This window comes from Chionomys nivalis, chromosome 3, assembly GCF_950005125.1.
Source record: "Chionomys nivalis chromosome 3, mChiNiv1.1, whole genome shotgun sequence".
Taxonomy (NCBI): domain Eukaryota; kingdom Metazoa; phylum Chordata; class Mammalia; order Rodentia; family Cricetidae; genus Chionomys; species Chionomys nivalis.
The window spans coordinates 121,949,475-121,976,689 of NC_080088.1; the positions used below are offsets into that span (position 1 = coordinate 121,949,475).

The 27,215-nt window shown below is 49.7% G+C and overlaps 1 protein-coding gene across 3 annotated transcripts in view; it reads right to left on the reverse strand.

Moving 5' to 3' along the window:
• Positions 1-338: 338 nt before the first annotated feature.
• The window catches only part of Wscd2 (WSC domain containing 2), a 95,016-nt gene continuing 68,139 nt past the window's right edge, over positions 339-27,215 (reverse strand). For all 3 annotated transcript variants that reach the window (XM_057763991.1, XM_057763992.1, XM_057763993.1), the window contains 5 exons: positions 22,479-22,600; positions 20,485-20,659; positions 16,610-16,774; positions 12,186-12,386; positions 339-2,202 (listed from right to left, as the gene is read on the reverse strand). In XM_057763991.1, coding sequence (XP_057619974.1) covers positions 1,850-2,202; positions 12,186-12,386; positions 16,610-16,774; positions 20,485-20,659; positions 22,479-22,600 — 1,016 coding nt within the window. In that variant the 3' untranslated portion in view covers positions 339-1,849. The remainder of the gene's footprint in view (positions 2,203-12,185; positions 12,387-16,609; positions 16,775-20,484; positions 20,660-22,478; positions 22,601-27,215) is intronic.

The following is a 27,215-nucleotide window of genomic DNA, read 5'->3' on the forward strand; positions in this document are numbered from 1 at the left end:
AATGGGCCAACCACAGCATTCTTGGCATCAGAGAGGCTTCCCTGTGTCTCTTTGTTGTCACTGGCTCCCCTAGTGAAGAGACATGTACAGCAGCCACACGGGGCCTCTGTCACTCACACATACAGAAGAGACCTCTTAAGAACACGTCTTCCACATCTGTGCACAAGCCCAGAGAATTTCACACCTCATCTCTTTCCTGGACATTCTCCTCTCTCTCTCTCTCTCTCTCTCTCTCTCTCTCTCTCTCTCTCTCTCTCTCTCTCTCTCTCTCACATACACACCCAAGAAAGCATCTCATCTGTGAGCTCAGCGTCTACAACAGGGCCACATGGTAGAATTAGCAACAAAACTCTTTAATGATCGCATTGACCTGAGGAATCTTTGAACAGAAAGTTCGTGACCAGAGGTGGCCACTAGCAAGGAACTGGTCCAGGTTCTGGAGCCAGAGAGAATGACCTCCAAACTGGAGGGGAGAGGTGGTCATCTGCTCCCCAGTAAAAGAAAATTAGAAATGAGCCTAGAGGGAAGAAACACCATACAAAATACATTCAGAGCCCACTGGCTGAGCCCTGGGGTGGTCCAAAGCCTCCAGATGAGGGTGCTGGAGAAGGGAATCAGGTAGAGTCTCTGGCCCTTCCTTTTTGCGTGGCCAGTATCCAAGGGGCAGAATGTCTTGGTCACATTCCTCTTAAAAAAATATATCTCTTTTCATGAACCTTCTCCTGGGTTCCTTGGCTAGCTGGGAATGAGTGTTTGCCCCCCCAAAGCTGCAGGGGGGGCTGCTCCAGACAGAAGAGCGAGGGGGCTGTGACTATGGCTTTTGAGTCTGTGCAGTGGAAATGGTGAAGGTGTGGGCTGGAGGGGAAGCCGCAGGGATCCAAGGTGGGGGAGACAGGATCCTGGACGCATGCGCTTGAAAACATGACCAGTGACCTAAGTCAGAAATCCTTTGGTTTGGTGTCTCAGCATCGAGAGCGGTGGTGCTGTGGAAATGGAGGGCCATCCATTACCCCATTTCTAAGGAGTCCCCAGTGGGGACTGGCCCTGTTGGGCTATATGCAAGGGAAGGGAGGCTGATGTTTTGGCAGGTAGGGGGATGTTTTGAGTGTGGCTCCTTCTGAGTTGGAGCACTTTTGTGCTCCCCTGGGTAATAAAGGACTCCCCGGTTAAGGGACTCAGGGGGGCAGTGTAAGATAGACATGTTGGATCCCACCCTGAAAATATGGATCACTGTGGCTCTGTATTGGGCACATGGTCAACTGCTGGGTTGGTTTCTGGTACCTAAGGGACTTTGGAAGAAGGATCAAGAATCCCAAAGTCACTCCCAACCCCAAGACACAGTGTGGGCAGAAAGGACAGAGTTTCAGTCCTGGTGGAACGGTACCCAGCTTGGATCTCACATGTGGGGGCAGCTCCCACGGCGGTGTCAAAGCACCGGTCTTCCTACCTCAAAAGTCAGACTTCTAAGGCCACGGAGACACATCCCAGACAACTGTATGTCACAAAGAGGAGGCCTGAGAGAGATCAGAAAGCCAGTGCTTGCTCAGGGAAAAAGACAGGGGCCCTCACAGTCAGCTGCAGGGTCACTGCATATAACGGTCTATCAGCTGTCACATTCAGAACCTCCCAGCCACTGCTGTCTCCATGATAACCATCTTCCCGTTTCTCCCCAACATCAGGGATATGGACTCCCCAAACCAGGCAGTCAGGGGAAGGTGCCTGGTTGTCTCCTCCCCAGGCCTCGGAGGGGCCTCTCTGAAGGCAGGCAGAAGCCTGGGGTTGTCTTCATGCCAGAGGGAAGTCAGCTCTTGGAGCCACGGGGGTTGCTGGGTCCCTCCCTGGCTACCCATCATCTTGGGCCATAGGCATCGGGCACCCCTGTGAGGTTGCGACTGCGCAGTGCTGTGTCTACCATCCTGATGTAGGCAGCGATGGTCCTGCGCATCTCGGCCGTGTACGGGTCATACTCAAGCTTGCGGAGCCCGGAGCGTTTGAAGTTGCCATCCTTCTGGCTCTCCACGCACAGCAACCGGTCTTCCCTGACCACCACGCCCAGCAGGCTGACCATTCGGCCCAGCTGGGCAAAGAGGTCCTGCTTGAGATCCTCAAAGTGCACCACCAGTACTGTCTTGCCAAACTTGAGCCAGTCCAGCGTGTGTGTGGCCCACCATGGGGCATAGTTCCTCACGAACTCAGGCCACTCTGCAGAGACAGCAAGGGGTCAGCAGATGACACACCTCCCAGACATCTGAACCCACCTGGAGTGGCATTCCAATTGTATTTTAATAAATAAAACTTGCCTGAAGATCAGAAAAGTAAAATAGCCACTCTGGCTAGCCTTACAGACCAGGCAGTGGTGACACACCTTTAATCCTGGTAGCCACACTAGTTTGCCATAGAAACCAGGTGGTAGTGGTGCACACCCTTAATCCCACAACTAGAGAGATTATAAAACAGGAGGAGACAGCTCTCAGTCTCCGTCTCATTCTGAGGTTTCCTGGAGGCAGGATCGCCATTTTTGGACTGAAGTCAAGGTAAGAGCCAGTGGCTGGCTGCTTTGCTTTTCTGGTCTTCAAGTTAAACCCCAATATTGTCTCTGAGTTCTTATTGATCATGCTACACCTACCTGTGATCTCTGGGGGTCACACACACTTGACTGGAGCCTGGTTCACTGACCAGACACAGTCAGCCCTATATACAAAGAGACCACAACATGTAAGTAATGCCACCACTATGTGGAGGTACGGAGATAAGATATGCAGAATTATACAGGAAGGGCTGGGGAATAGGCCCTTGCTTGCCTAGAATGCCGCAGGCCCCAGGTTTGATCTCAGGAACCAGAGCTCTTAGAAAGAAGCTGCGGCTCCAGACCCTGATTGATTAGAACGGCAGCACCATGGAGAGGTGTAGGAGCAAATCGCCTTCCCTTGGACTAGTTCTAGCTCCTTGGAACCTCCATTCCTTGCCCACCCCTGTGTCAGAGCTAACTCCCCTGACCAGTAGACAGAAACCCTTTGGAATCTATTAACTTAGCAGATCACTAGTTTCCAGCAATTCAGAAACTAAGAACGCCATCAGGTAGCCTCTTGGTCTACAGCAAGGTTTCGCTGTACCCGCCTCTCTGACGGACCCACCAATGCATTTAAACTTGCCTTGTTTCAGGCTTTATCTGTCCTATAAAGCTACAAAAACTTCATGAAATTGCTTCCATGTTGGAACATGGAATTTGGGGTAACCTAAATCTGTGTTTCCGAGCCATGGTCACTCAAAATGACTCCAGAATAAACGATCTCATATTTCCTTTAAGATGAGAGCTGTGGCTTTTGTGTCAACAGATATGGTGACATGCGGGGTTCTAAAAATGGCTCATTTTTCACAGAGGAACTGCCTGAATGGAAGCCAGGTACCTACATGCATCCCGTGAGCCCTGGTCATCTGGTGTGATTTCCTCAGGTGGGTCGTTGGTGAGATCTTTCCTTGGTTTTGTGGACAGTCTATTTGTCAATCCTGAGCTGGTTAACAGACCATATTTCGATAGGAATCTCTTTAGTCTACTTTCAGAATATTTGCTTTGAGGTGATCTGTTTGTTTGTTGGAAAGCATTTTGTTCTAATATTTGGTTTGGTTTGCTTGCTTGCATTCAGAATTCTAAAGGCAATTTAGATTCTGCTATTTGGCTCCTTTTCAGTATTTCATCTGCTCCTGGGACTTTGAAGGTATTTTAGTTTCTGTTTTGTTGTGGTTATTCTTGTCCTTGAGATGTTTTCATTTATATCACTTGACCTTTGCTTCCTGACATTTGACCTTTGCTTCCTGATGCTCCTCAACTGCTTAATTCTGCTTTTCTGCTACTTCTCCTGTGACCTTGTCAAACCTTTAGCTTAGCAGTTTTATGATAAGGACACTGAAGAGGAGAGGCACTTGTTCGCTCCCACCCTAAACCACAGCACAAAGTTGAGGCATCAGAGGGAATGCCTCTCTGTGTGCAACGGCCTCACAGGGAACTCAGCAAACGTGCCTATTCTAGGTCAGAAGACATCTCACTGGCTCACCCGTCTGTCCGGGAAGACACCCGGTTTGTTCACCCAGTGTCTTGAGTGCCCTCACGCTTATGTAAACATGTAAGGAAGACCCAGTAGGAGAAGTTGGCTTCAGGGTAAAAGCTGAGAAAGCCTTTGCCAAAAGCAGCACAGAAAACTGACCAAAACCACATGGTCTCTAGCTAGTACAGATGGGTAACTTTTCAGAATAGAAAAAAGAAAGAGAAAAAATATATATAAATGCGGCAATGAGGTTTCCACAGAGGAGGAACTGTCTGGAGGGAAATGGCCATCTGCCTCTCCAGCAGCTCTAGGAGTGATAATTGCTGACTAACTTGAAAGTGTTTGGGAAAAACACACTAAAGATAACCCAAACAGTTACCTCCAAAGTAGGAGGCAATAAAAGCAAAGTCCTAGGCAAAAATCACAAATAGGCAGTTGGCTTTAACTGAGATGTAAAACGATCTCCCAAAACTGGTCAAATAGTCAATTCATAACAAAGAGCTCTTAAGCCAGAGGAGTTAAAGTAGATGCTAAAATAAAAAATTAATAAAAACTTTTGGGAGGTTTATGTCAAAGGTCAATTCTGAGATAGCTCTCCTCCTCCCTCATCCCCCACCCCTCACCTCTTTTCCCTCTTCCTCCCTTTTCCCCTCCTTTCTCTCTGGTCTGCTCATCATGGCCTCCTATCTTACCTTCTCTTTGAGCAGCTTCTTTCCCTTTAACTCTCATGCTTTTATCAAAGTGTCTTAACCAGCTCTAAAAGTCCTCTTGGCCTTAAAACCCCAAATCTCAGCTTGGACTGAGCTTAGGGGACCACCTCAGACTATTAAAGAAAACCAAATGCATCTCTCTGTGTCCCCTCTCCAGCATTTCTGGGGACTTATCCTGAGCCCCATCTTCAAGCATCTTGGGGAGTTTCCCTGTTTGCTATCTTGACCTGTCAATCCTCCTAAACACGGGGTTCTGCGTCCCTCTTATCTAACAAGAAACTCTCTAAATGTTTAAGTGCCACCGACACCAACAACGGTAGACATTTCCCAGACCCACCAGCTCTGCTACTGGGTCACATGTGTCTTTTTCAGGGGAACTTCATCATCAAAACTGATCCCCGGAGTTACCAGTCTGTTAGAAATCGCTCTCAAGAGACACATGTGTCTCAGTTGACTGTCATTATTGAAGCCATGAAACCTCAGGACACAGGAGTTCCCCCAGGAATCTCATGTTGGGAGAGGGAAGGGCACCAGCTGGAGGGGGACCTTGTCTCCCTGATTTCAAACAGTTCTAGCAACTTTTCAACTCCCTCAGAGAGACTGAAGCCTGATGACGGCACCACCTCCACCAGGGCTGATTAGTCTTGCATAGTCTGGGCCCTCTATACTCTGACCTCACTCCAGGTCCCGAGACAAACTTGCAGGTTTGATGGATCTTATTGTCTCCCTTCCCGGGGTTGATCACATGACTAACTCTCCTTTTTGTCTATTCCACTTTTCATTTGGCTCTTTTAATGGTCCCAAATCTTTTTTTCGGGGGGGGGGGGGGGCGACAACTAACGTGAGTTTTTAGATTAAAAAAAATTAAATCTGCTTTTAAGAACAAGATACAATTCTGACAAAGATGTGATCTCCTGATCCTTAACCCAGTCTGGTTCACAACATGGACCCTAACCCTTGAGGGTGTAAAGTAACTATATGATGCTCCTGCTCTAGGATATGTTTTTCTCAGTGAACAACTGCCACTCTTGACACACTAAACTCTAGCCCATAGACTAACAGGCTAACTCACACCTGTGCTTCCGGTAGGTCTCCTTTATATGTGTTTGTACATGCACCAACATTTCAAGGGTATTTTTGAGCAGCGCTGCCTCTTTAAAAAATAAACGAGGGGATGAGCAGGGTTTCAAGCAGGGTTGCATATCTTGGCAAGGCCAATGGAAGAGAAAACTCTACATCTGTATTTTTTGAATTGTCATTTTAAAATCTTACTTTGAGGTTTGCATAGACATCTTAGAGTTTATAGATCATCTTAATGAGTTACACCATAGTTCAGAATGTAACAGATTTATTCACCTCTGTTTCTAATTAAAAAGAAAAATAAAATCATGAATGCTGAGCTCTGTCCCAGTCCTTACGCCTTATACTTTTGGTGACTAAAGGAAAGGCTTTTTCCAGCAATGACAACAGAAACCTCACACACATAAAAGCAAAACACTTCAAAGTACCTGCTACAGCAACTTTACTCTTTAACAGATACTTAATTTAAATTTGCTGAAGTAAACAAAAGCTAATATACTTTACCTGTATTAATGACTATTGAATATTTAATATACCATATTTTGTTTTATATTACAGCCTCCTGAACTTACTTTCAAAATTACCTCATTAAATTTTTTCTAAGATAGGCGTGGTGGCTCACACCTTTAATCCCAGCACTCAGGAGGCAGAGAAAAGCAGATCTCTGAGTTCGAGGTCAGCCTGGTCTACAGAGTGAGTTCCAGGACAGCCAAGATCTGAGTTTCATAGAGAAACTCTATCTCAAAAAACCAAAGAAAAAATTCTTTTCTAAATTTTGTAATAACAATAATAATAAGATCAAAGTATGTTGCAAAAGGATTGTTTGAAATGGATATGGTTATAATGAGGCTAAAATAACACTGAAGTTATAAAACTTAGAGGTCAGTCAGTGCCCTGAGATAAAACTGATGCTTAATTCTCTACAATACTTTACAATACTTTAATTATTGATATGTTTTTAGTAATGTTTACCCCTCTCTCCAAAAAAAAAAAAAACACTTAAAACAACACAATCCTTTGTTTACCCTTCGACTTAAATGGACATTTAAACCTGTGATTAAATGTTTTCCCACTGAACCAAGCTTTTGTGTTTTGAATAGTCATTGCTTTAATCATTAAAAAGAAATCTGTTTATAGTCTTATACCTATCTAGAATATACTTACTAAATTCAGTAATGGTTGTAAAACTTTTAAAAGGACAAATATTTAAATCTGTTTATACAGTTTGGTGTACTAATGAGCAACACGGAGTGTTATAAGTTTTTTAAGTAGGGTAACTAAATTCAAAGTTAGTCACAGACTCTCCCTCAAAAGGTAAAGACAACCAGACAGTTTCATCAACTGAAAGGAAAAAGACAACATAGTAAAGACTCCATTCTGTGTCCAGGTCCCTCTGACTCACCCCTCGAGACTATACTCTGCAAATTATATAAGTTATATAAAATAGATTTTGTTTTGTTTTGTTGAGACAGGGTTTCTCTGTATGGAACTCACTCTGTAGACTAGGCTGGCCTCGAACTCAGAGATTCACCTGCCTCTGCCTCCTGAGTGTTAGGGTTAAAGGTGTGTGCCACCATACCTGGCTTTATAAAATAGATTTATATTACATAAGATATTATTACATAAGATTTATATTTATGTAAATATAGTCATACCATAGGGCTATAATTTCCACTAATATAGTAATTATAAAGGTACATTGCTGGATGGTAATTGTGTTTTCACTATGTTGACATAGGCAGGAGTTAGCTCTACTCAGTTCTCACAGGTCCATGTCATGGTGGTCATCATTTAACAGAAGAGGAAACTGAGGCAGAGAGTGGGTGAGCCAAGGTCACTCAGTGAGCCGAGGAGCAGGACTTGGGAGATGTGGCGGCAGAATGTGGGCCTTTTGCTACCATTAAGCAATGACAGCATGCTCTGTACAGGGAGTGGCGGGCTGTGTACAGGGAGCGGTGGGCTGTGCACAGGGTGTGGTGGGCTGTGTACAGGGAGTGGTGGGCTGTGTACAGGGAGTGGCAGGCTGTGTACAGAGTGTGGCCAGAGCCCAGGGCAGTGGGGGATGGCTCAGGAGGTGGGGGGTGGAGGTGGGGACAGACTGTCAGCACCCTGACCTAGCCCTGCAGCTGTTCAATAAGCATGTCTACTCTACTCTCATCCTTGCTGTGGCTCAAGAAGTCATCCTACTGGCTCCCAGGGCTCAGGCCTCCTTTGGGCTCTGCAGGCCCAATTCTTCCTCCTGACCACACAGTGAGTCATTACTGTGTGGTCACCCTGCTTACGCATCTGTCTCCACCGCCCACTGAGCCCGTGGGGATGGTTTAAACAGGATTGTTAATTTTGATTGTGTGGTCTCTCTACTCTTTATTTAAGCTGTCACGAACTGTCTCTTTGGGGGGCTCATCAGCCATCTTGCCATGGGATAGAAAGTCATGGGAGGGCACCCATCGGGTTGCCTGACTTGAGAGGCAGGTTACACGGAGCACTGCAGGCAGGTTACACGGAGCACTGCAGGCAGGTTACATGGAGCACTGCAGGCAGGTTACACAGAGCAGTTCAGGCAGGTTACACGGAGCACTGCAGGCAGGCTACACGGAGCACTGCAGGCAGGCTACACGGAGCAGTTCAGGCAGGTTACAAAGAGCAGTTCAGGCAGGTTACACGGAGCACTGCAGGCAGGCTACACAGAGCACTGCAGGCAGGCTACACGGAGCACTGCAGGCAGGTTACACGGAGCAGTTCAGGCAGGTTACACGGAGCACTGCAGGCAGGTTACACGGAGCACTGCAGGTAGGCTACACGGAGCACTGCAGGCAGGCTACACGGAGCACTGCAGGCAGGCTACACGGAGCACTGCAGGCAGGCTACACGGAGCACTGCATGCAGGCTACATGGAGCACTCCTTGGGTAGTTGTAGAACAAGCAAATGAGAAGAGCTGCTGAGGCTCAGGTGGGAGGGAAGTCGGGAGACTGCCCAAGATGGGCACTGGGATGCTGGGATCAGCATCAGCCCCAACTCAGCTGGAAAACCCCGAGGAGGCACTGAAGGCTCAATGGTTGATAGCGCAGCACCCCCTCCAGGGTGGGCAGCACATGACAGACCAGTGAATCTCTCAAGTTAGGTGGGGGACCTTAAAATCCTCCTAGATACTCTGAAAGGAGAAGACTATAGTGCATCTGTCACCAGGAAGGAGGCTAAGACTCAGATAAGTGAAGTGACTTGGTCAAGGTCACGCAGCAGGGAAATACCAGCCAATCCAGCCCGCCTCACTCTGGCCCAGATCCTCTCCAGACATCAGCAGCCTAGTCCTGGCTTCCTCCCACAGCCTGGTACCCAGCAGGAGCTGGGGGTAACCGCTGCTGAACTAAATTGAAATTCCAACTGCTAAATTACTCCGTGATAAAAGGCTGCTTTTCTTGACGGAAGCTGTCCTGAGATGCCTCTCTTCCGGTCCCCCCCTGGAACCCCACAGCTACTTGGGAAATATTTATGCTGGCGACAGGTTATTTTTTATTCCTAAAATAGATTATTCACAAGGCAGCTGACTAATTGGGCCCGTACTGTTATAATGGGCTAGGACCAGATGTATCTGGATGATTGGGAAACTTTAAGTACGCATGGGGGCTCCTTCCCTTAGTCAGCCTCTTTCCCACTCTGGAGTCACCTCCCAGCGTCCTTAGTGACTCAGGACAGCTACTACAGGAGAAACCCAGGTGAGGCTGGCCTTTGTCATCTAACGCCCACAGGTCTAGACTTCAGGTGTGGCCCGTGTGACCATCTTGAAGCCATTTGCCTGTGTGTCTTCCCATCCCACCACCTGCACTATCCCGAGGAAGCTGCCTCTCTGTCTACCAGCTGTGTCCATCTTCACCTCGGCTGCTGGCTAAGACACAGCTGTCCACAGACGACTTTCCAGTCAGGTGGCTGGGCTGGGAACCTTGCTCTTCTCCATCCACACTGGGTGACCTTGGAGGTGCTACTTGCTCTCTCCTTGAGTGGCATCCCTAACCTCTCAGGCTAATAAGCTTTGCAAAGGTCCCGACAAGGTACTAGGTGCAGAAGAGTAAATGCTACCTATGACCATCCTTGCTGATGTCAGCACTTAGCTTTTCCTGAGACACCCCACGTGCCCCATCCTGCTGGTCCGACTTTCCCTCCCAAGGCTTAGCAGCACCCTAAGCTGTTCTGAGCTCTTCCATATTGGATGTTTGCCCACACTCTCCAACCCCTCACCTCTCAAAGCCCCCAAATGACTCCTCTGCAAAGGAGAATAGAAATGGAAACAAAAGCCCTCCCTAGCTCAGGGCTCCTGGTAGCTGATTAGCACCCACAAATCCGGAAACAAAGGCACCCCGGGGAGCCAAGACCACACAGATGTGCCTGGCTGCACACAGCGCAGAGGTCTCCCGCTTCATCTTCCGTTGTCAGGAGAGAGCAAACCTGATGAATGGCTGCTCGGTGCCAGTTCCCCACGGAATCGTTAACCACAGGATTTGTTTCATTACACAGACCCAGGACAATTCACCTTGTGTAATCATATCACAGAAAATTTTGCCTTGGTCCTGCTCCAGCGGGGCTGTAAAATTAACGTTATAGAACCAAAGTTTGGGGGGAGGCTTATCTCCATCTAATTAGGGGGGGGGGCAGCGCTACAGTGATTGGATGCACACAGCGGCTGTGGGGCCTCCCCTCCCAGATAACCCTCCCATCTTAGATCAAGGGTGTCCTAAAGCAGTTCTTAAAGCTTGTGAGAACACTGGAGCCCCTGAGAAATCTGCTTGGACACAGACTCTGAAGTATCTAAGGTGCGCTGGTGCCATTGGTCCCAGCCACCCCTGAACAGGAAGGGTTTAAGGCAGTGGCACTTAAGTTGGCGTGTGTATCAGGAAGGTCCCCAGAGGCTGGTAAAAATGCAGCGTTTCTAGGTGGGCAGCTCTGGGGTGAAGCCTGGTAACTGGCCTTGCTAATGAGTCCCCCAGTTTCCTGGTGTATAGGGTGTCAAAGAAGAGGGCAGGGTAGGTGGAGCGTGGGGGCTCTTGACCTGAGGAGTTGATGGAGCTAGTCTGTCCCTAGTAGGAGGTGAGTCTGGTCCAATCCCCCACCTACCCTCTGTTGGCTCAGCCCTGACTCAGCACTGACCTAAAGTGCCCAGGTGTTCAAAATAGGAAACAGAGCAGATGAGGCGGCTTCTGGGGGAGTAAATGTCTCTGGACGTGGAGGCTGGCGTGTGTGCGTGTGCGTGTGTGTGTAAATCAATGCCTGGGTTGGAATCTCAGCTCAGGAGCACCCAGGGTGCTAAGCAATCTCCGTTTACCCTGCTACAGGAACCACTGGGGTGGCTCAGTGATGAGTTAGCGGCCACACTCCCCAACACCCCTCTTCTCTCAGATCCCTGGAGGCCCAGGAGAGCTGGACAGCTTGGCCACTGGGCATCTCAGTGACTTTAGTGGTCTCTACCTCTCTGGACCTCACTTAGTGGTCACCTCTCTGGGCCTCACTTTTCTCAGGGTCCTCAGGGCAGATGCCGTGTTCTAGCCTCGGCCTGCTTGCTGGCACAAGCCTCTCACACAGCTGAGGAAGAACTGTCAAACCTGCTTCACCTTCTCACACCCAGCCTCCAAGCCCTCTGAACCTTGTGGGTTGGAGCTGTTGGGTGGCTTCACACAGCTGTAGGGTCTAATCACCACGGAGAGAGGGGCTGGACACAGCCCATGTGGTACCCAGGGAAGGACCCACAAACTTGTGGCCATCAGTGCCATCTGGATCTCACCAGCAGTCTCTGCCACCATGAAGAGAATCATAGCTGGTGAGTAGAGGAAGGATACCTTCTAGATCCTTGCACCCCACTATTTTCTCGTCTCCCTAAGTCCAGAAAATTAGAGCTATTCAAGAAACTGTAAGGGCTGGGAGTCCCCTTACAAGGGAGTTCCTCTGCAAAGTCTGAATCCTTAGCTCCTGGGCTACATAGCTGGTGTTTTGGGTGTGGCCCCATGGAGGTTTAGCCACCAGTGCTGCTCTGCACAAGCTCCGTATTCCTCTGAAGAGTTTCCTGCTGGCCACCCTGCACCCCACACCACCCAGGACCCTCTCTCCTGTCACCCCATGGTGGCCACCCTGCACCCCACACCGCCCCAGGCCTGGCTTGTCATCCCATGCTGGCCACCTTGCACCCCACACCACCCCAGGCCTGGCTTGTAACCCCATGCTGGCCACCTTGTACCCCACACTGCCCCAGATCAGGATTGTCACTCCATGCTGGCCACCCTGCACCCCATACCGCCCCATGCCTGGCTTGTCACCTCATGCTGGCCACCCTGTACCCCACACCGCCCCAGGCTCTCCCTCCTGTACCTTTGCCTTTCCAGTGGGCATGGGCAGCAAATCCTATGTGGCCTCCATACTTGCGGTTGAACTCAGCCATGAGGGCCTTGTAGGGGTTTCGGATGAGCAGAATAGCTGCATCGAAGGCTTCGATCTCTTTCTGGCCACTCTCATGGGTCTTGATGCAGATGGTCCGCCCACTACGCCAGTGGTCTCGCTCACCTTTGAACCCTGTCCCCAACCCCAGGCAAGAAGTCAGAAGCTGGTGAGAGGAGAGGCAGGAAGCACATACCACCCCTTCCACACCCACTCAGTATTCCTCACTCTCTTGACTCATGGGTTCCTTCCTGTGTATTCTGAGCATCCACGGTACTGAACACCATGATAGAAGCTGGGCAGAGCCTTGCGGCTTCTGAGAGTGGCGTCTGTTAACCCAGGCTGCAGGAACTGAAAGTCACAGCCACTGTCAGTCAATGCAGCAGGAAGGAACAGGCCCGGGAGGGATCAAGCTGGGTGGTTCTGTTTTGGACCTGGGCTACACCTTCACCTTCTGAGGTACAGACACGGCCCCAGCCTTCTGGGAGGAACCAGCTAGCCCAAGACAAGAAAGGATAGGGACCACAGATATCAAAGACCTGGGGTGAGTGAGAGGGAACATCTAAGGTGGTGGTGGAGAAGAGGGAGCTAGAGAGGGCCATGGGAGTCCTGATGCACTCAGAGGCACCAAACCGAGGCTCCCAAGCCTGTGTGTCCTTACCCCTCAGGACTCCCATGCTCTGAGCTGAGGCATTGGGGACATCTTAAAGGTCAAGTGTGGCCTTCATGCTATTTCTAAGACAGCGAGTGACCCCGACACTATGTCACAGTCTCTGGGCCTCAGTTTCTCCATCTGCACCTTCTTTCACAGCCTTTGTGAGAAACTGGCGAGGCATACAGCACGAGGACTCTGTCCTGGGGACTGAGCTGTTCCCTATCCCCCTTCCCTGTAATTAGGGACTGAATGAGCCTGAACAGATCCTCCTTTGTACAGTTTTTGTTAGGACTTCTGCCACAGAAACTAACAGAAGCCACAGAAAGTTCTGGCCTAAGAGGTCCCGGGACCTAGCAGGTTGTGGGGTACGGTGTCTTCCTGCTCAGCCTATGTCTAAAAGCTTACATACAGCTTTTAAAGTAGATGGAGGTAAGGTCTGGCATGTCACCTGATCCTGTTCTAGGGGTCCAGTGAGTTGTGGCCGCCCTCCTAGGGCCTCTGGGCAGAAGAGAGAGGAATGGGCTGCCCTTTCCCGAGTCATGCTGTACCCTTGGGCTGCTTGGGCCGAGTCCTGGGATTAGACCAGCCTTGAAAATTTGGGCTGGCTCATACCTGTGACAAGATAAACAGTTTTGGGGGTTCTCTGTGGCACAGCATCCTGAGGGCACTGAGGATGAGGCTTGGGAGAGAGAATGGGAAGTTCACCACACACACGCAGGCTAAATGCCATGGCACACGTCCCGTTGGTGGGAGGCTGTACAGCCCACCTGTATTTCATTCTGTGGCTTCCCACCTGTGGCTTCATTCTGTCTTCGGTGAAATCCATTTTATTACAGGCCCAGCAATGGGAAGATGCAGGTGGCATACAAGAACCCACACGCTCTCGGAGGAGAAAATGTCCTCAGAAACATGGTATCAGTTCCTGGTGTAATGGCGATCCCCATGCCCAGGAGCTGAAGCTGATGGGCTGGCATTGCCACAAGATGCCACGAAGCCATCCTGGTTACAGTGTGGACCTCATCTCCAGAAACCAAACCCAACAAAATAGTAATGGAAACTTCCTAATTCCCTATACAAGGCATCATGATGTCATCAACAGGGACAGTATGGAAAGTCACCTCCCTGTCTTGGGAGACCTGAGATGCTATCTCTTTGATGCCATGATGGCATCAACTTAGCTTGATATTTGTGGAGATTAAAAATAAACACAAACAAACAAAACACAAGCAAGATGAGCCACGATCGTCTAGAAATACTTAGAGTCCCATGGGAAGCTGGCTTGTGGTCGGGGTGGGTTGGGTGGAACACGTTCCAGAAAGAAGCTTCAGGAAGACGATGGGCTAGGCTAGGCGGTCCTGTGGAATGTTGCTCAACTGACAGAGTCACAGGGAATTGCTGAATTCCACCACCAGAGGCCCCCCTTCTGTACCCCTCTTTTCTACAGGACCTGGCACCACAATGTGGCATATTTAAATATCACTTTCCAGAGTCAACACAGGGATCTACTTATTTGGGGAGCATGTGACCCTCAGGCTCTGAGGAGCCACCAGGAAATTGTTCCAAGACATGGGCTCAGAGCTGCAGGGAAAAAAAACCCTGTACACAGACACACAAGCACACACGCATACACACATACATACACAAACACACATACACACATATATACATATACACAATGTTTTCTCTTGTCTCTCTCTCACACTTTACACAACCAATATTACAGATTGTGTGTGCCTTGCATCACAGTGTCCCCAAGGTCCCCTCCTGGCACTATCTGGTCATGTAAGAACATGACCAGAAAATCTCTGATGCCAACTCCCCACGTTCCAAATGAAGAGCCCAAGGCTCAGGAGTGTGAGGCTCTGAACCCAGGCCCTGTTTAGAAAGTGTTGTGAACTTTCAGACTGACGGCCCCTTCGCTCTCTGACGCCAGGACGGAGTTGGTGGAGGAACAGTACCGGGTGTCTAGGCAGCTGCTTTCCTTTCCTCCTTCAAATCTCTGAGGGAAAACAGAACCTCAGAATCCATCTTAACATGCCTTAGCAAAGTGGGGTTCACTTAACTTGAAACAGGAGATGAAACCACGTTAGATCTCTGACCTCAATAATCCTACAGACACCCTTCTCTGAGGGTGGAGCCTACCTGAGACTGTCTGACCTGTCCCCAGCCACCAGTACATAAAGGCAACACAGCACAGGTTCTGCTGAGGGTCTGAGTTCAAGTCCTGGCAGTCACTCACACATAGTGCTAAGTAGCTGAGTACAGAAACCCAAACCAAACACAGAGAACTGGGGTCCAAAGGTACAGGCCCCATGTGCCCCACAGTGTTTGTCAACAACACAACTTCGAGACATTCATGGAGAGGGAACCCCAGCTCAGGAATTCCCTCCATCAGATTGGCCTGTGGGGCATTGTCTTGATTAATACTTTATGTGAGAAGGCCCAGCCCACTGTGGGTTCTATAAGAAAACAGGCTGAGCAAGTCATGAGGAACAAGCCAGTACCCTCCATGGCCTCTGCATCGGCTCCTGTCTCCAGGTTCCTGCCCTGCCTGAGCTCCTGTCCTGACTTCCCGCACTGGCAGACCATATGACCTGGGGTTGGGAGATGAAATAAACCCAGCCCTCTCTGCATTGGTTTTGGACAGTGTTTATCAGTCAACTGAGTCCTCCAGCACCCCCGCTGGCTCCAACCTTCCACCCACCCTCCTCACCTCTTCACACTCTGCTTCTCATTCTGGGAGATGCTGCTGCCTAGCTTTCCTTAGCTGTGCCTGACACCCAAGCCATAAGAGCAGAACTTATTTCCAGTGTGCCAGGCTTGTTACATGCATCAACGTGTTCACTTTTTATCTCACGATCACGAGGCACAAACTGTTAGCTGTAGTAGGTGCATGATCACAGGACCAGAGGGCTGCAGCAGTGTGCCAAGGCCACACAGCCAGGAAGAGTTTCCTCCACTAAAACAGACACAAGCTGCAACCGAGGGCTGCGCACACACAGACGTAAAACCCATATAGAGGAGGACATTTCATGTCCAGTGCCACCCATGGTTTCTAGTCCCCCAGTGAGAAGCCCGAGAGTGACAAGGACATGAGGATGAAATCAGGAAGCAGCTGGGCACATTTGAAAAAAACGGTGACTCTGGGGCCAGTTATTTCCCCCTTTGTCAGCCTCAGCTTTCACGTCTGGAGTCAGGTCACAGGATATCCGGGGGTGGCTGAACTCCATTGGTATTCCTGCCCACAGTTGGTGCTCCCTAAATGCATCTGGAAAACCACACAAAGGGAAACCCATTTCTAATATAATGGTGCCCAGGAAAGCACAGGGAATAACATCAAAGCAAAGCATGGCATCCAGCAAATACTGTGGGTGAGGAGCCTGGCAAACAGTTGGTACTCAATAAGTGCCCTGATGTAAACACAGTTATTATACTTCTACTGATAGCACAGAGCTGTTGGTTAGTCAGTATCTGTGGTAAGCTCCGCAGCAGGTGCTTAAGAAATGGTCGTGGCAACCTAAGAGGAGGAAAGTTAACCAGCACAGTAGCAATAATTAATAATTAACTAACAGTACTTAATAGGTGCCAACTAGTCAGCAGGCTCAGGACACACGGCATGTGCAGGAGCACACAGCGGGCCTTGATGGACAAGCCCCTGCATGCTGAGTTGGTAGGATGTCCCCCTCACCTTCCACCCCCTCACCTTTGTTGTACAGAGAGCCATCGAAGTAGTAACTGCCAGTGTAGAAGCCGGTGGCCAGCTCAATGAGATGGCGGGCCCACGTGTTGCCGGCGCCCGGGAAGCTGGCGAGTGCGATGAGCTTCTTAGACTTGGCTGGGAGGAACCTTCTGTCCATGCACCGATTGTCTGCAGGAGGACAGACAGACAGGTCAGTACACCCGGGAGACGTGGTCATACACGGAAGAGGACTCTATGTGTTGTGTCCGACAGGAACACGCCTCCTCTCAGTGGTCCTCCCAGCTAGAAAGTCTCTCACAGTGAATTGGCTGCAGAGGTGCAACTTGACCTTCAACTTGATGGGACTGAGAGCCCTGCCCACGGGACACACCCAGCCCACCCACTGGAGTCCTTACCTAGCCCGAAGGTTCTCTGGTCTCTTTTGTGCTTAGAGGGTCAAGGGTCATCAAGTGATCATGGACCATTGCACTTAAAAGGTGCCTCTCCTTCTATGGAAATGGAACTTAAAAGAAATCCCAATCAATTGTTGCATTGTAATTAAGGATTGCCATTGGGGACCACACTTCCTTCAGAGTGACAGTGGACAAGGGGTGGAGAGAAGTGTAACTCAGTAAAATAGTACTAGGGGGCAAACGGGAGCCTCTATCTGGGCCCTGGGCCGAATTTTACTTCTTTTCATAACAAAAGCTTGGCTTTGGGGGTGGAACAGAGAGTCCTCCCCTTAATCTCCCCCCCCCCCAACAGAATTCTCCACACAAACTTTCCTGGGAGGTCATGGGCTGGCTCTGCAGTTAGGGCTGTTTTTTCAGTGTTAAAATTGATTTTGTTTCTTTGGTTTTGAAGCCCCATAAACCAAGGCAGAAGCTGCAGGCTGCGTTTTCTTGACCCTGGAACTAGCAGACCCAACTCTCCAGCCTTTACACTGCGTTTCACCTCCTTGGAGCACACTCTCCTCACTTCTGACCGCTCAGAGAGGAGTGTCAGCATGCCACAGTTAGGAGTGAAGTCTGAGATCCTGATTACCGGGCTTTGAACCCCATCTCTTCCCTGCTCTAGCTGTGTGGCTCTGGCCACACTGCTCGACCTCTCTGCATTCAGTCACCCATTTGTAAGGTGGTCACCACAGCAAGCATGCCATGGGGGCACTGGAGGGTTCATGGGCTAAGGTGGTGAAGAGAGTTCACAGAGCTGAGCACACAGGTGCTGTTAGTTCCCACCAGGACGGCAGAGCTCATCGTGCAGGAGAACCATGGTGGACCAAGATCTGGGCAGTTTACGGAATCTCTGGTGCACACCTCTCCTCAGGGTGGAGGATCTGCTCGAGAGCCTTGGGCAGTCTGGGGTGGCTTGCTGGGATAAGAGCAGAGATGCTATCTGCTGTTGTAGAGCCATCAGCATCCAGCAGGGCCTCAGCTAAGCCACTCACAGTCACAGTGCAGATAGTCTGTGTAAGACTCTGTTCTCCAGGCCAGGGCCATGCAGCTCTGGTCAGGCCCCCATATATCCCAGAAACCAGCACACTCCTTCACCCTCACTGGACTGTAAGTGAGCAGTGGGATTGCCTGCTAGGGACCACCAGACACTTGTACAGGATTGTTATGCAAATCGCAAACAGGAATCTGCCACCTCCCTCTAGGGTGCTGGCACATGAGAGCACAGGCTGCCTTGCATGCACTTTTGCTGTTGACACACTCATACAGTGTTCAGGAGCCTGTCCGTCTATGCATTGTTGCTAGGAGGTAATCTGCCTGGAGATGCACCATTTGCTCTCCAGACTCCAGATGGCTTGGGGATGGTCTTTCCATTGTGAGTTGAGGATTCTAGCATGGTCTCTGGAGTCATCTCTGAAGGCACATTGCTCTCATATGTAGGATTATGGCCAATTCCCTAACCCTGTACTATCTGTGAAATGGGCACAGCTCTGCTCTTTGGCTAATTATGGCCTTTACATCACAGGGTGGGCTGAGGCTTGGCCTGAGGCTGGAGCACAGTGGATGGTCAGTGTATCCATGCAGGTATATATCCAGGGGTTTCCTTAGGTTTTGTTCTAGCATGAGTACCCAACCCCACACCCACTTCTCTTTGAGATGCCCCAGCCAGGAATAAAGGTTTAAAATCTGTCTGTAGCAAGTCCCTCAGCTAGTCTGATGCTCACTTTCCCAGGGAAGGAGGAATAACCATTGATCCTACCTCACAGGACAGCTGTGGGGAGGGAAGTATATGTGAAGGCCTTAGCACTGAGCCTGGAGTGGAATAAGGTCCAAGAAACTCATTATGCCATCTCATCACCAATTTAATCATCACCCTCATCACTATCGTCATCACCATAATCAAACCACACCGTGATCAGCACCACCGCCTTCATTACCAATATCACCACCATCATCACCACCACTGTCACTACCATCACCACCACCATCATCATCATTATCATCACCATCACCACCATCACCACCATCACCATCATCACCACCATCATCACCACCACTGTCACTACCATCACCACCACCACCATCATCATTATCCCAGCTTGCTTCTCTGTTGCTGTGACATGACACCGACCAACAGAAAGGGTCTGTTTGGCTCACATGTCCCAGTTACAGCCAATCACTGAGAGAAGTGAAGGCAGGCACTCAGCAGAAGAGGCAGAAGCCGTGGAGGAAAGCTGTTTACTGACTAAGCTTTCCATGGCTTGCTCTGTTTGCTTTCCTATACAATCCACAATCATCTGCCTAGAGTGTGGTACCACTCACAGTGGGCTAGAGCCTCTCACCTCAGTTATTAACAAAGAGAATGCCCCACAGACTTGCCTATAGGCAATCTGATGGGGACAATTTCTCAGTTGAGATTCCCCTTTCCCAGATGTATCTAGGTTTATGTCAAGTTGACAAAAACTAACAAGCCCAAGTGCATCATCATCACCATTATCATCAACACCACATCATGACCATCATCACCATCATCATGACCATCATCATCACTATCATCATCAACAAATCATGACCATCATCAAAACCATTACCACTATCCTCATCAACACCAAATCGTAACTGCAATCACCATTAACATTATATCATCATCAACACCGCATCATGACCGTCGTCATCACCGTCATCATCACTATCAACACCTCAAGAAGACTGTCATTACAATCATCATCACAATCTTCATCAACACTGCATCGTGGCCATCATCGCCATCACTGTCATCATCACTATCATCATCAATACCACAACAAGACTGTCATCACAATCTTCATCAACACCGCATCGTGACCATCATCACCACCATCACTTTCATCTTACCATTCTAGCCACTGTTATCGTCACTACACTCGGCACCCCACATAGGCAGTAGAGAGACAAACAGTCAGTGCGGGCTCTACTGGCAAAGAAGGGAAGAGATGGAAAGGATGATAGAGTCAGGGAGGTGAAGAAAGAGAGAGAAGGAAGAAGCTATTGACACAATGATAGAATCCCAGAACTGAAAAGGACCTTGGAGGCAAACCATCTACAGCTTCATTTTCCAAATGAAGAAACTGAGGCCCAGACAGTTGGTGTGAGCTGTTCAAGATCACCGCTGGGTCTGTACTGGAGGAGAGGAGACCCAGGGCTCTCTTTCCACTCACTCTCACTGCCTCTTCTATCAGCAAAGAGCCACTAAGAGCCCCCAGTGATGAGGGGCAGACATAAGGTCATCAGAACTTCCTCTCAGACACCCCGTTTGTCTTCTACCCAGGAGCCCTAAGCCTAGGCAACGTCACCAGTCCAGTCCTCTGTCCTCTCGTCAGTTCTCTTCTTCCCACACTGCAGGCTTTAGGAAACAGACCGGTCAGGACACCTCTGGGAAGGAGGGTCTGTCGAAGCAGGCTGGCTTACCTTGGACCTGTGTCTGGTACACAATGAAGTAGCTGGGGTTCCCACAGCTCTCAAACTCTTCAGCACTGCATTTCTGTGCACACAGCTGCTCATCCTCCCGGTCATGAAGAGGGAATCGTGTAGTAGGAAACCCACAGTGGCAAGCGGTGCCAGCGAGAGCTGCTAGGGGGTACTCCTGGGCATGAGAAGAGAGGGTGAGTCACCTGGTCCTTGTACAGCCCAACCATCCTCCTCCCCAGACATCAGCAGCTACCCTCCTGGCAGACTGCCTCCATTCCAGTACTTGTGTTGATTAACTGTTTATATGACTCCTTATTTGAAATAAGACTTCAGGATAAACTTGGTATCTGTAACCAGGAAGATCAGTGGAGAAGTGGGTTCCCACACATTCCTACGCAGCAAAGGGAGACCCATAGACTATACCAGCTCTCCCCATCTGTTGACTCCATGGTGAGGTTTAAAAAAACATTCCAGAAAAGTACTATCTCGTCATTGAACGCCTGGACCTTTCCTTTCCCTCTGCAGTCACCATAGCAACTCCTTACACAGCATTAGTACCAAATTAGGGCTTAGAAGTCACTAGAGCTGAGGATGTGCAGGGCCTCTGCAGAACCTTGACAGTTCAGTATGACGCAGGCAAGGCAAGGCGTGCTGGAACTCAACCCCAGGACACTAAATGGCTAGTGTTGGTAAATGCTGCCCGGGTTCTGCTGTAAGTGAGCCTGGGGTCAATGCCATCTTTTTTGGCAAAAGGGATTCACTGTGAGCTGTGGTAGAGAGTGTCAGCACTACACAGACACTTTCCCCGGGAGCCTGGGAGAGAGTCAAGGGCACATGCCTCTGTTGATCTTGCCCCTGTCTTTTGTGTGTCTGTCACACAGTTCACATCTTGGGAAATGTTGTAAATCATCCACTGATCATGTGTCCATGTGCATGCCATAGTGTGCATGTGGAGGGCAGAGGGCAGAAACCAGGTCTCTCCTTCTGCCATATGGGTCCTGGGAATCAAACCCAGGTCTTCAAACTTGGTGGCAAGTCTTTACCCACTGAGACATCATGTTTGATGTGGGATTCCCCTCTGTACGCTAGGAATATGTTTTATTATCATTGGTTAATAAAGAAGCTGCTTTCAGTCAGGTGGAAAATCCAAACAGACATAGATGTAGAGAAAGAGTAGATAGAGTGTCAGGGAGATGCCATGTAGCTGCCTAAGGAGAAAGATGCCCGCCAGAGCCCGCTGGAACCTTGCTGGTAAACCATGAGCCCCATGGTAAAATATAAAATAATAGAAATGGATTAATTTAAAATGTAAGAGCTAGCTAAAAATATGCTTAAACTATTAACAAGACAGTATTGCAATTAATATAATTTCTGTGTGATTATTCAGGTCTGGGCAGCTGGGAACGAACGAGCAGGTTTGCCTACACTTGTTAGCCAAAAGCTGTGTGCTTTTCAACCAAAAGGATATACGTGTGCACACCCAAAGAAGCCTTGGGTTGTCTCCTTTGACCCCAGGCTAACTCTGTCCAGTTGGCTCCCAAACCAGATGCAGACCAGATTTCCCCCTGGTCACAGATCCAAGAAGACTCAGGAGAGAAAAGCACACAGCACATCCAGTGAGCTCTGCTTCCATGGCGCTGCTTTCTCAGATAGATTATGGGAACTGTTTAGATGCAGAGAGAAAGGCGGCATGCAGCTGGGTGCCACTGGGCCACTACTGATGTCACTACCTACCTACGAGTGTTTATTGTGTCTCCTCAGGCATCCTCAATCTCACACTCCCTCACCACTAGACGCAAGTAGGCAACTCCTGCCACTCTGTGTGACTCGGCTGCCTTGAATCCATGAACTAATGCATTCCTGTCTCATCACAGCCACGACCTGTGACCTCATCTGTTGCTAGTGACTGTGACTTATCCAGCCCACATCCTGCTCCCTGGACTTCCTGACACCCCGTCCTTGCACCCCGAATGCCGCAAACAGCCCTAGCTTACCTTCTCTGTGCAGAGGTCCACACACCTGTCTACAGACATGTTTGGCATGGCGGCTGTCACAGGCAAGGCCAGGGAGAGGTTGTTCGGTCGGCGGAAGCAGCCCCTAAATACAGCACTTCCATCTGAAAAGGCAGACAGAGCTGTCAGACCTAGGGACAGCTACTTTGATCATCAACCTGACCGTGTCTGGAACCAATTAAGGCCCAGGTAGCTGAGCAAGCATGCGAGGAATTTTCTTGATTGGATCACTTGAGGTGAGAAGATCCACCCTGAATCTGGACCACACCTTTAGGGGCAGCCCCATAAAAGGACAAGGAAGAAAGCTGCTGCCTTTGGCCTACTTGCTCTCATTCTCACTGGCAAGTTCGTCTATCTTGTCCCTCGCTGATATTAGAATCCACTTCTTCAGGATCCCAGTGTAGACTGAAGACCAGCAGCTTTCTAGAATTTCCTGGGGCTGTTGACAATTAGACTCAAGGACTGAACAGCTACCAGACCCTTAGCCTTTCTGTCAAAAGACAGCAATTGTTGGACTATTCAAACCACAGCCTATAAGTCATTCCAATAAATCCCCTTCTGGAAAAAAAATCTAGACGGTTGCCCAGAGAAGGCAGAATTTGCCTGAGGTCACACAGCAAGTCAAAACAGAGAGGAAAAGCACCGGCTTGTTCCTGGTGAATGAGCTCAGAATTTCAGGGGACGCTCCTCTGCCCTGACATTTGTGTCAAGAGGTGGCCGAGATGGGTTCACCTGACCCCTTTTCTTTTTTGGCCCCCCTGTGCCTCATGGTGGTGCTGCCTCACTCAAGGAACAGATACATGGTATGTAGGGTTTTTCACATATTCATAAGGGCCAGCACTGCAGGACGCAGGGAGCAAAGCATCTGGCAGCATCCTGGGTACCACCCTTCCTCCCAGCTCCAGGGTCCCTCTTCCTCCCCTATGCTGGGCTTTAGGGGAAAGTCCCTGACCTCAGAAATCTATGCTGACCAAGAACGGACTCATATCGGCTGCAAGAGTTGCTATAGTGGCAGGAGATGGGAGGGGACTCTTTTTAAGATCCTTAACCTGGAAACACCCCAGTGGCATAGTAGAATACTGGGAGCCCACTGCTGTGTCCCCAAGAGGAGTCGCCCCTGAAGAAAACATCTGGAACCATGGTCTTTGGCTGGGTTTGGGCAAGCAGAGCCTGGGGTAAGAGTACAGAGGAAAGCTCTAGATGGGAAATGTGGAACTCTGATGGGTCCAGGAAGGAGGTGAGTGCATCTCTCTTTCTCTAATAAAAGCTCTTCTCTATTCCTTTCCACAATGAATATGAATTTTATGTAAGTAAAAAGAGCAGGACATGGTCCCTGTGATCTCTTGCAAGGTTCATGGAGCATATTTCAAAACCTATCGGACTTGGTTTGAGTCTCAGATCTTGCTTTCTTGCAGTGCTGGAACCAACCCAAGTTCCTAGTACAGTCTAGGCTTGCTCTCCCACTGAGTTACACCCCAGCTCTTTACTGCTCAGATCTTGACTTGAATGCTTTTTCCCAGAATCAATCACGACAAAGAACCGAACTCTTAAACACAGGATCAGGGACTGATGGCACTTACACAGTCCCTACTGTGTGTCAGCACCCAGCTGAGCACCGTTGAAGTACCAGCATGTTCCAGTCGCCTGAAAATTTTGCAAGGGGCCTAGGGGTGTGGCTTGGTTGGTAGAGTGCTTGCCTAGCATGTACAAAACCCTGGTTTCATCACCAGTACTGCATAAACCAGGCATGGGGACAAAAGACTGTAATCCTAGCACTTGGGAGCTGGAGGCAGGAAGGTCAGAAGTTCAAGGTCATCCTTGGCTATGTAGTGAATTTGAGGCCATCCTGGGCTATGGAACGAAACAAACTCCAAAAGTCTGCAAAAGGCAAACTCACTGAGAAAGTTCGATGAGAAACTAAGAAGCAACTGTTGTAGAGGTGCCCCGTTCTTCCCAGCTGCTCTCAGAGCAAAGGAAGCTGCGGAGGGCACAGGCCTCCAGCTCGGCGGATCTGAGAGTTGTAGGGCAGATCCACATTCTGGCGCGTACACACCTTAGATTTGTGGGCTGGCAAGAGATGGAAAATTTCTTCCATGTAGGAGATGTGGTGTTCAGGAATAGAATGTCTAAGATTTAGGTCTCAAAGACACCCTCATGGTCATTTCTACCATCCGACGCCTGTGGCCTGAGCTCACGGTGGCACTGGCCCACAGCACAGGCATTGCACAGACTTACAGCGTAATTCTTATGTCACGCCAGGGTGTGTGCTCTCCTGCGATGTCTCAGATTTCTATTTGGGACTGGAGGCAGCAGCACTGGGAAGAATGCAGCTCAGTTTCTGTGCAGTCTCTCCAGGCCTCAGTTTCCCTGCATGAACATGGGGAGCAGAGACTGGACTATCTTATCAAGTGAGTACTTGGGAAAGTATGGATTCACCTTTGATTAGCACGACATCTTGAGGCTTCACCAGCCCTGAGAGAGTCGAAACATGGAACCGCATGCCCTGTACAGCACATCTCTCTAGCACCCAAAAAACCACCAATGCCCCACAGAGAAACGCCAGAGTCGCCCATCCAGCTGCATGGGTGGGTACACAGGGGGAAGCCCCATAAGGCCACCTGGGGGCTGGTGAAAGAAGCTCACCTATTTGCCAAGCAGGGGAGGGGAGGGAAGGGAGCGTGGTCTCTGAGCACAAGGTTTAGAGAATGAGGCAGGAAGCCTACACAATAGCCCGTATGATCTCTGTTGGCCAGAGAACACTGTTAGCTGGATGCCAGCTCAGGTGATGGGGCGGTGAGGTGCTGGCTTGGTGGTTGTCTCCTTCCTGCTCCGACAGTTCTCACTGAGGCTGTGCTGGCCTGGGCTTGGGTATCTTGGAGCCTGTCTCTCTTCATAGTAGCCGTAGAACTGCAGCTGTAGCCCAGCTGTTCTGTGTCCCTTTCTATCACCCTGATGGTGCCTAAGACCCTCAGAAAGGACAGAGTTGAGTCAGAAGGGGTGAAGGGTGTTGAGGTATATGGGAAGGAATGTGTCTGTCTACATCCAAGGGGATGAGGGGATGGGAATGAGGGCACAGAGGGCCAGACCTCACCAAGTGTGTGTGTGGACAGTGGGAAGGTGTGGGTGGGATGTGTGTATATGAGATTGTCCATGATGCATCCACCTGTTTGGGCACACAGATTCCAAACGTGGAGATGCAGGTGGGACCCTGTGGGCTTCTTCAGGGGCAGTCCAGGGCTCTGGCGGTGGGTATGTGTCTATCTGCCCTGCTGGATAGCCAGTTAGCCATTGCAGGGTTCCCTTCACCTAGCTCAGGACAAGGCTGACCTAAGTTAACCTGCCACTCCGGGCTGACCCACAGAATACACAGGGGTCCAGTATTTCCCAAGGGTCCTTTGAGCAGCCAGGTTTGAATCTAAGAGGCAATGTACTTTGCAGAGGGGAAGCAGGAGAGGTGGGCCTTGGCTAGAGTCCAGCCCACACGGGGAAGTCTCTTCCCAGAAAGGTAAGTGCTTCCAGGGCTGGAGAGATGGCTCAGAGGTTAAGGACACTGACTGCTCTTCCAGAGGTCCTGAGTTCAATTCCCAGCAACCACATGGTGGCTCACAACCATCATAAAATGAGATCTGGTGCCCTCTTCTGGCATGCAGGCATACATGGAGGCAGAACACTGTATTAAAAACATTTTTTTAAAAAAAGGTAAGCACTTCCCTGACTTCCCACAGCACAGCCTGAATGTTCTCAGGGCCTAGATTAGGAATGATATGGAGGAGCCTTGTAAGCTGCAGCAGGTCTTCCTCTGTACCTGCTGCCTTGAGACTGAGGAAAGCGGGAGAGAGGCATAGAGTCAGCCTGGGCATCAGGAGCCCAGACTGCAAAGGGCAGGGAGAGAATGAGGACTTTGCAGCCAGTGCCGCTGAGAGGAGTCTACTTTGTCCTGTAAGCAGCTGCTCATGAGTGGAGCCAGGGAGAAGGGCTGAACAGGAAGCCCTGATTTCAGATAAGGTGAGGATTGCTGAGCCGCAAAGCGACAGAGACAGCTTGGGGAACAGGTCCAGAGGGCAGCAGGATGAGAGTCAGCTCCAGCAGCAGGTGTAGGATGCTCCTGTTGAGCTCCTGGGGAAGATTGCAGAGCCACAGGGCTCCTGAAGCCCAGGAGATGGGGGAGCATTCTAAGTCAGCAAGGAAAGGGTCCAGCCAATCCTCAGGAGCCCTGGGAGCGTAGTGGAGGCCATTTCTGTCTTTGAGTGACTGTCCACTACAGCCTGGTCAACTGGACACTGAACATGCTAATGGTAGCTGGACTCTGGTCTCCTCACTGCCTTCCTTCCCCCTCCTTTTTTTATGGGTCACAAGAATGTCTGCCTAATGTCTCTTAGATTTGAAAATAAAAGTGAGGTGGCCAGTGGCTTCCTTTGGCCTCTGTGGTATAAAGATATTTGGATTTCCACAGGACTAGATGATGTTTTCATGATGGAGAATCTCTGGAGTCCAGGGCAAAATCGACTTCTCTGGGTTAGTGGATTTAGACGATCACCTTCACGTTTCACTGAGCCTCAGTTTTCCTCATCTGTGAAAGGGGTTGTCCTCTCCTCCACTTGTACACACAGAGGCTTGGGACTAAGCAGCAGCTACTGTCAGTATTCCTTTAATATGCACACCCACCCCAGGACAGGATGAGGGTGGCCAGACACTATGATTTAGTGTCTAGAAGCAACT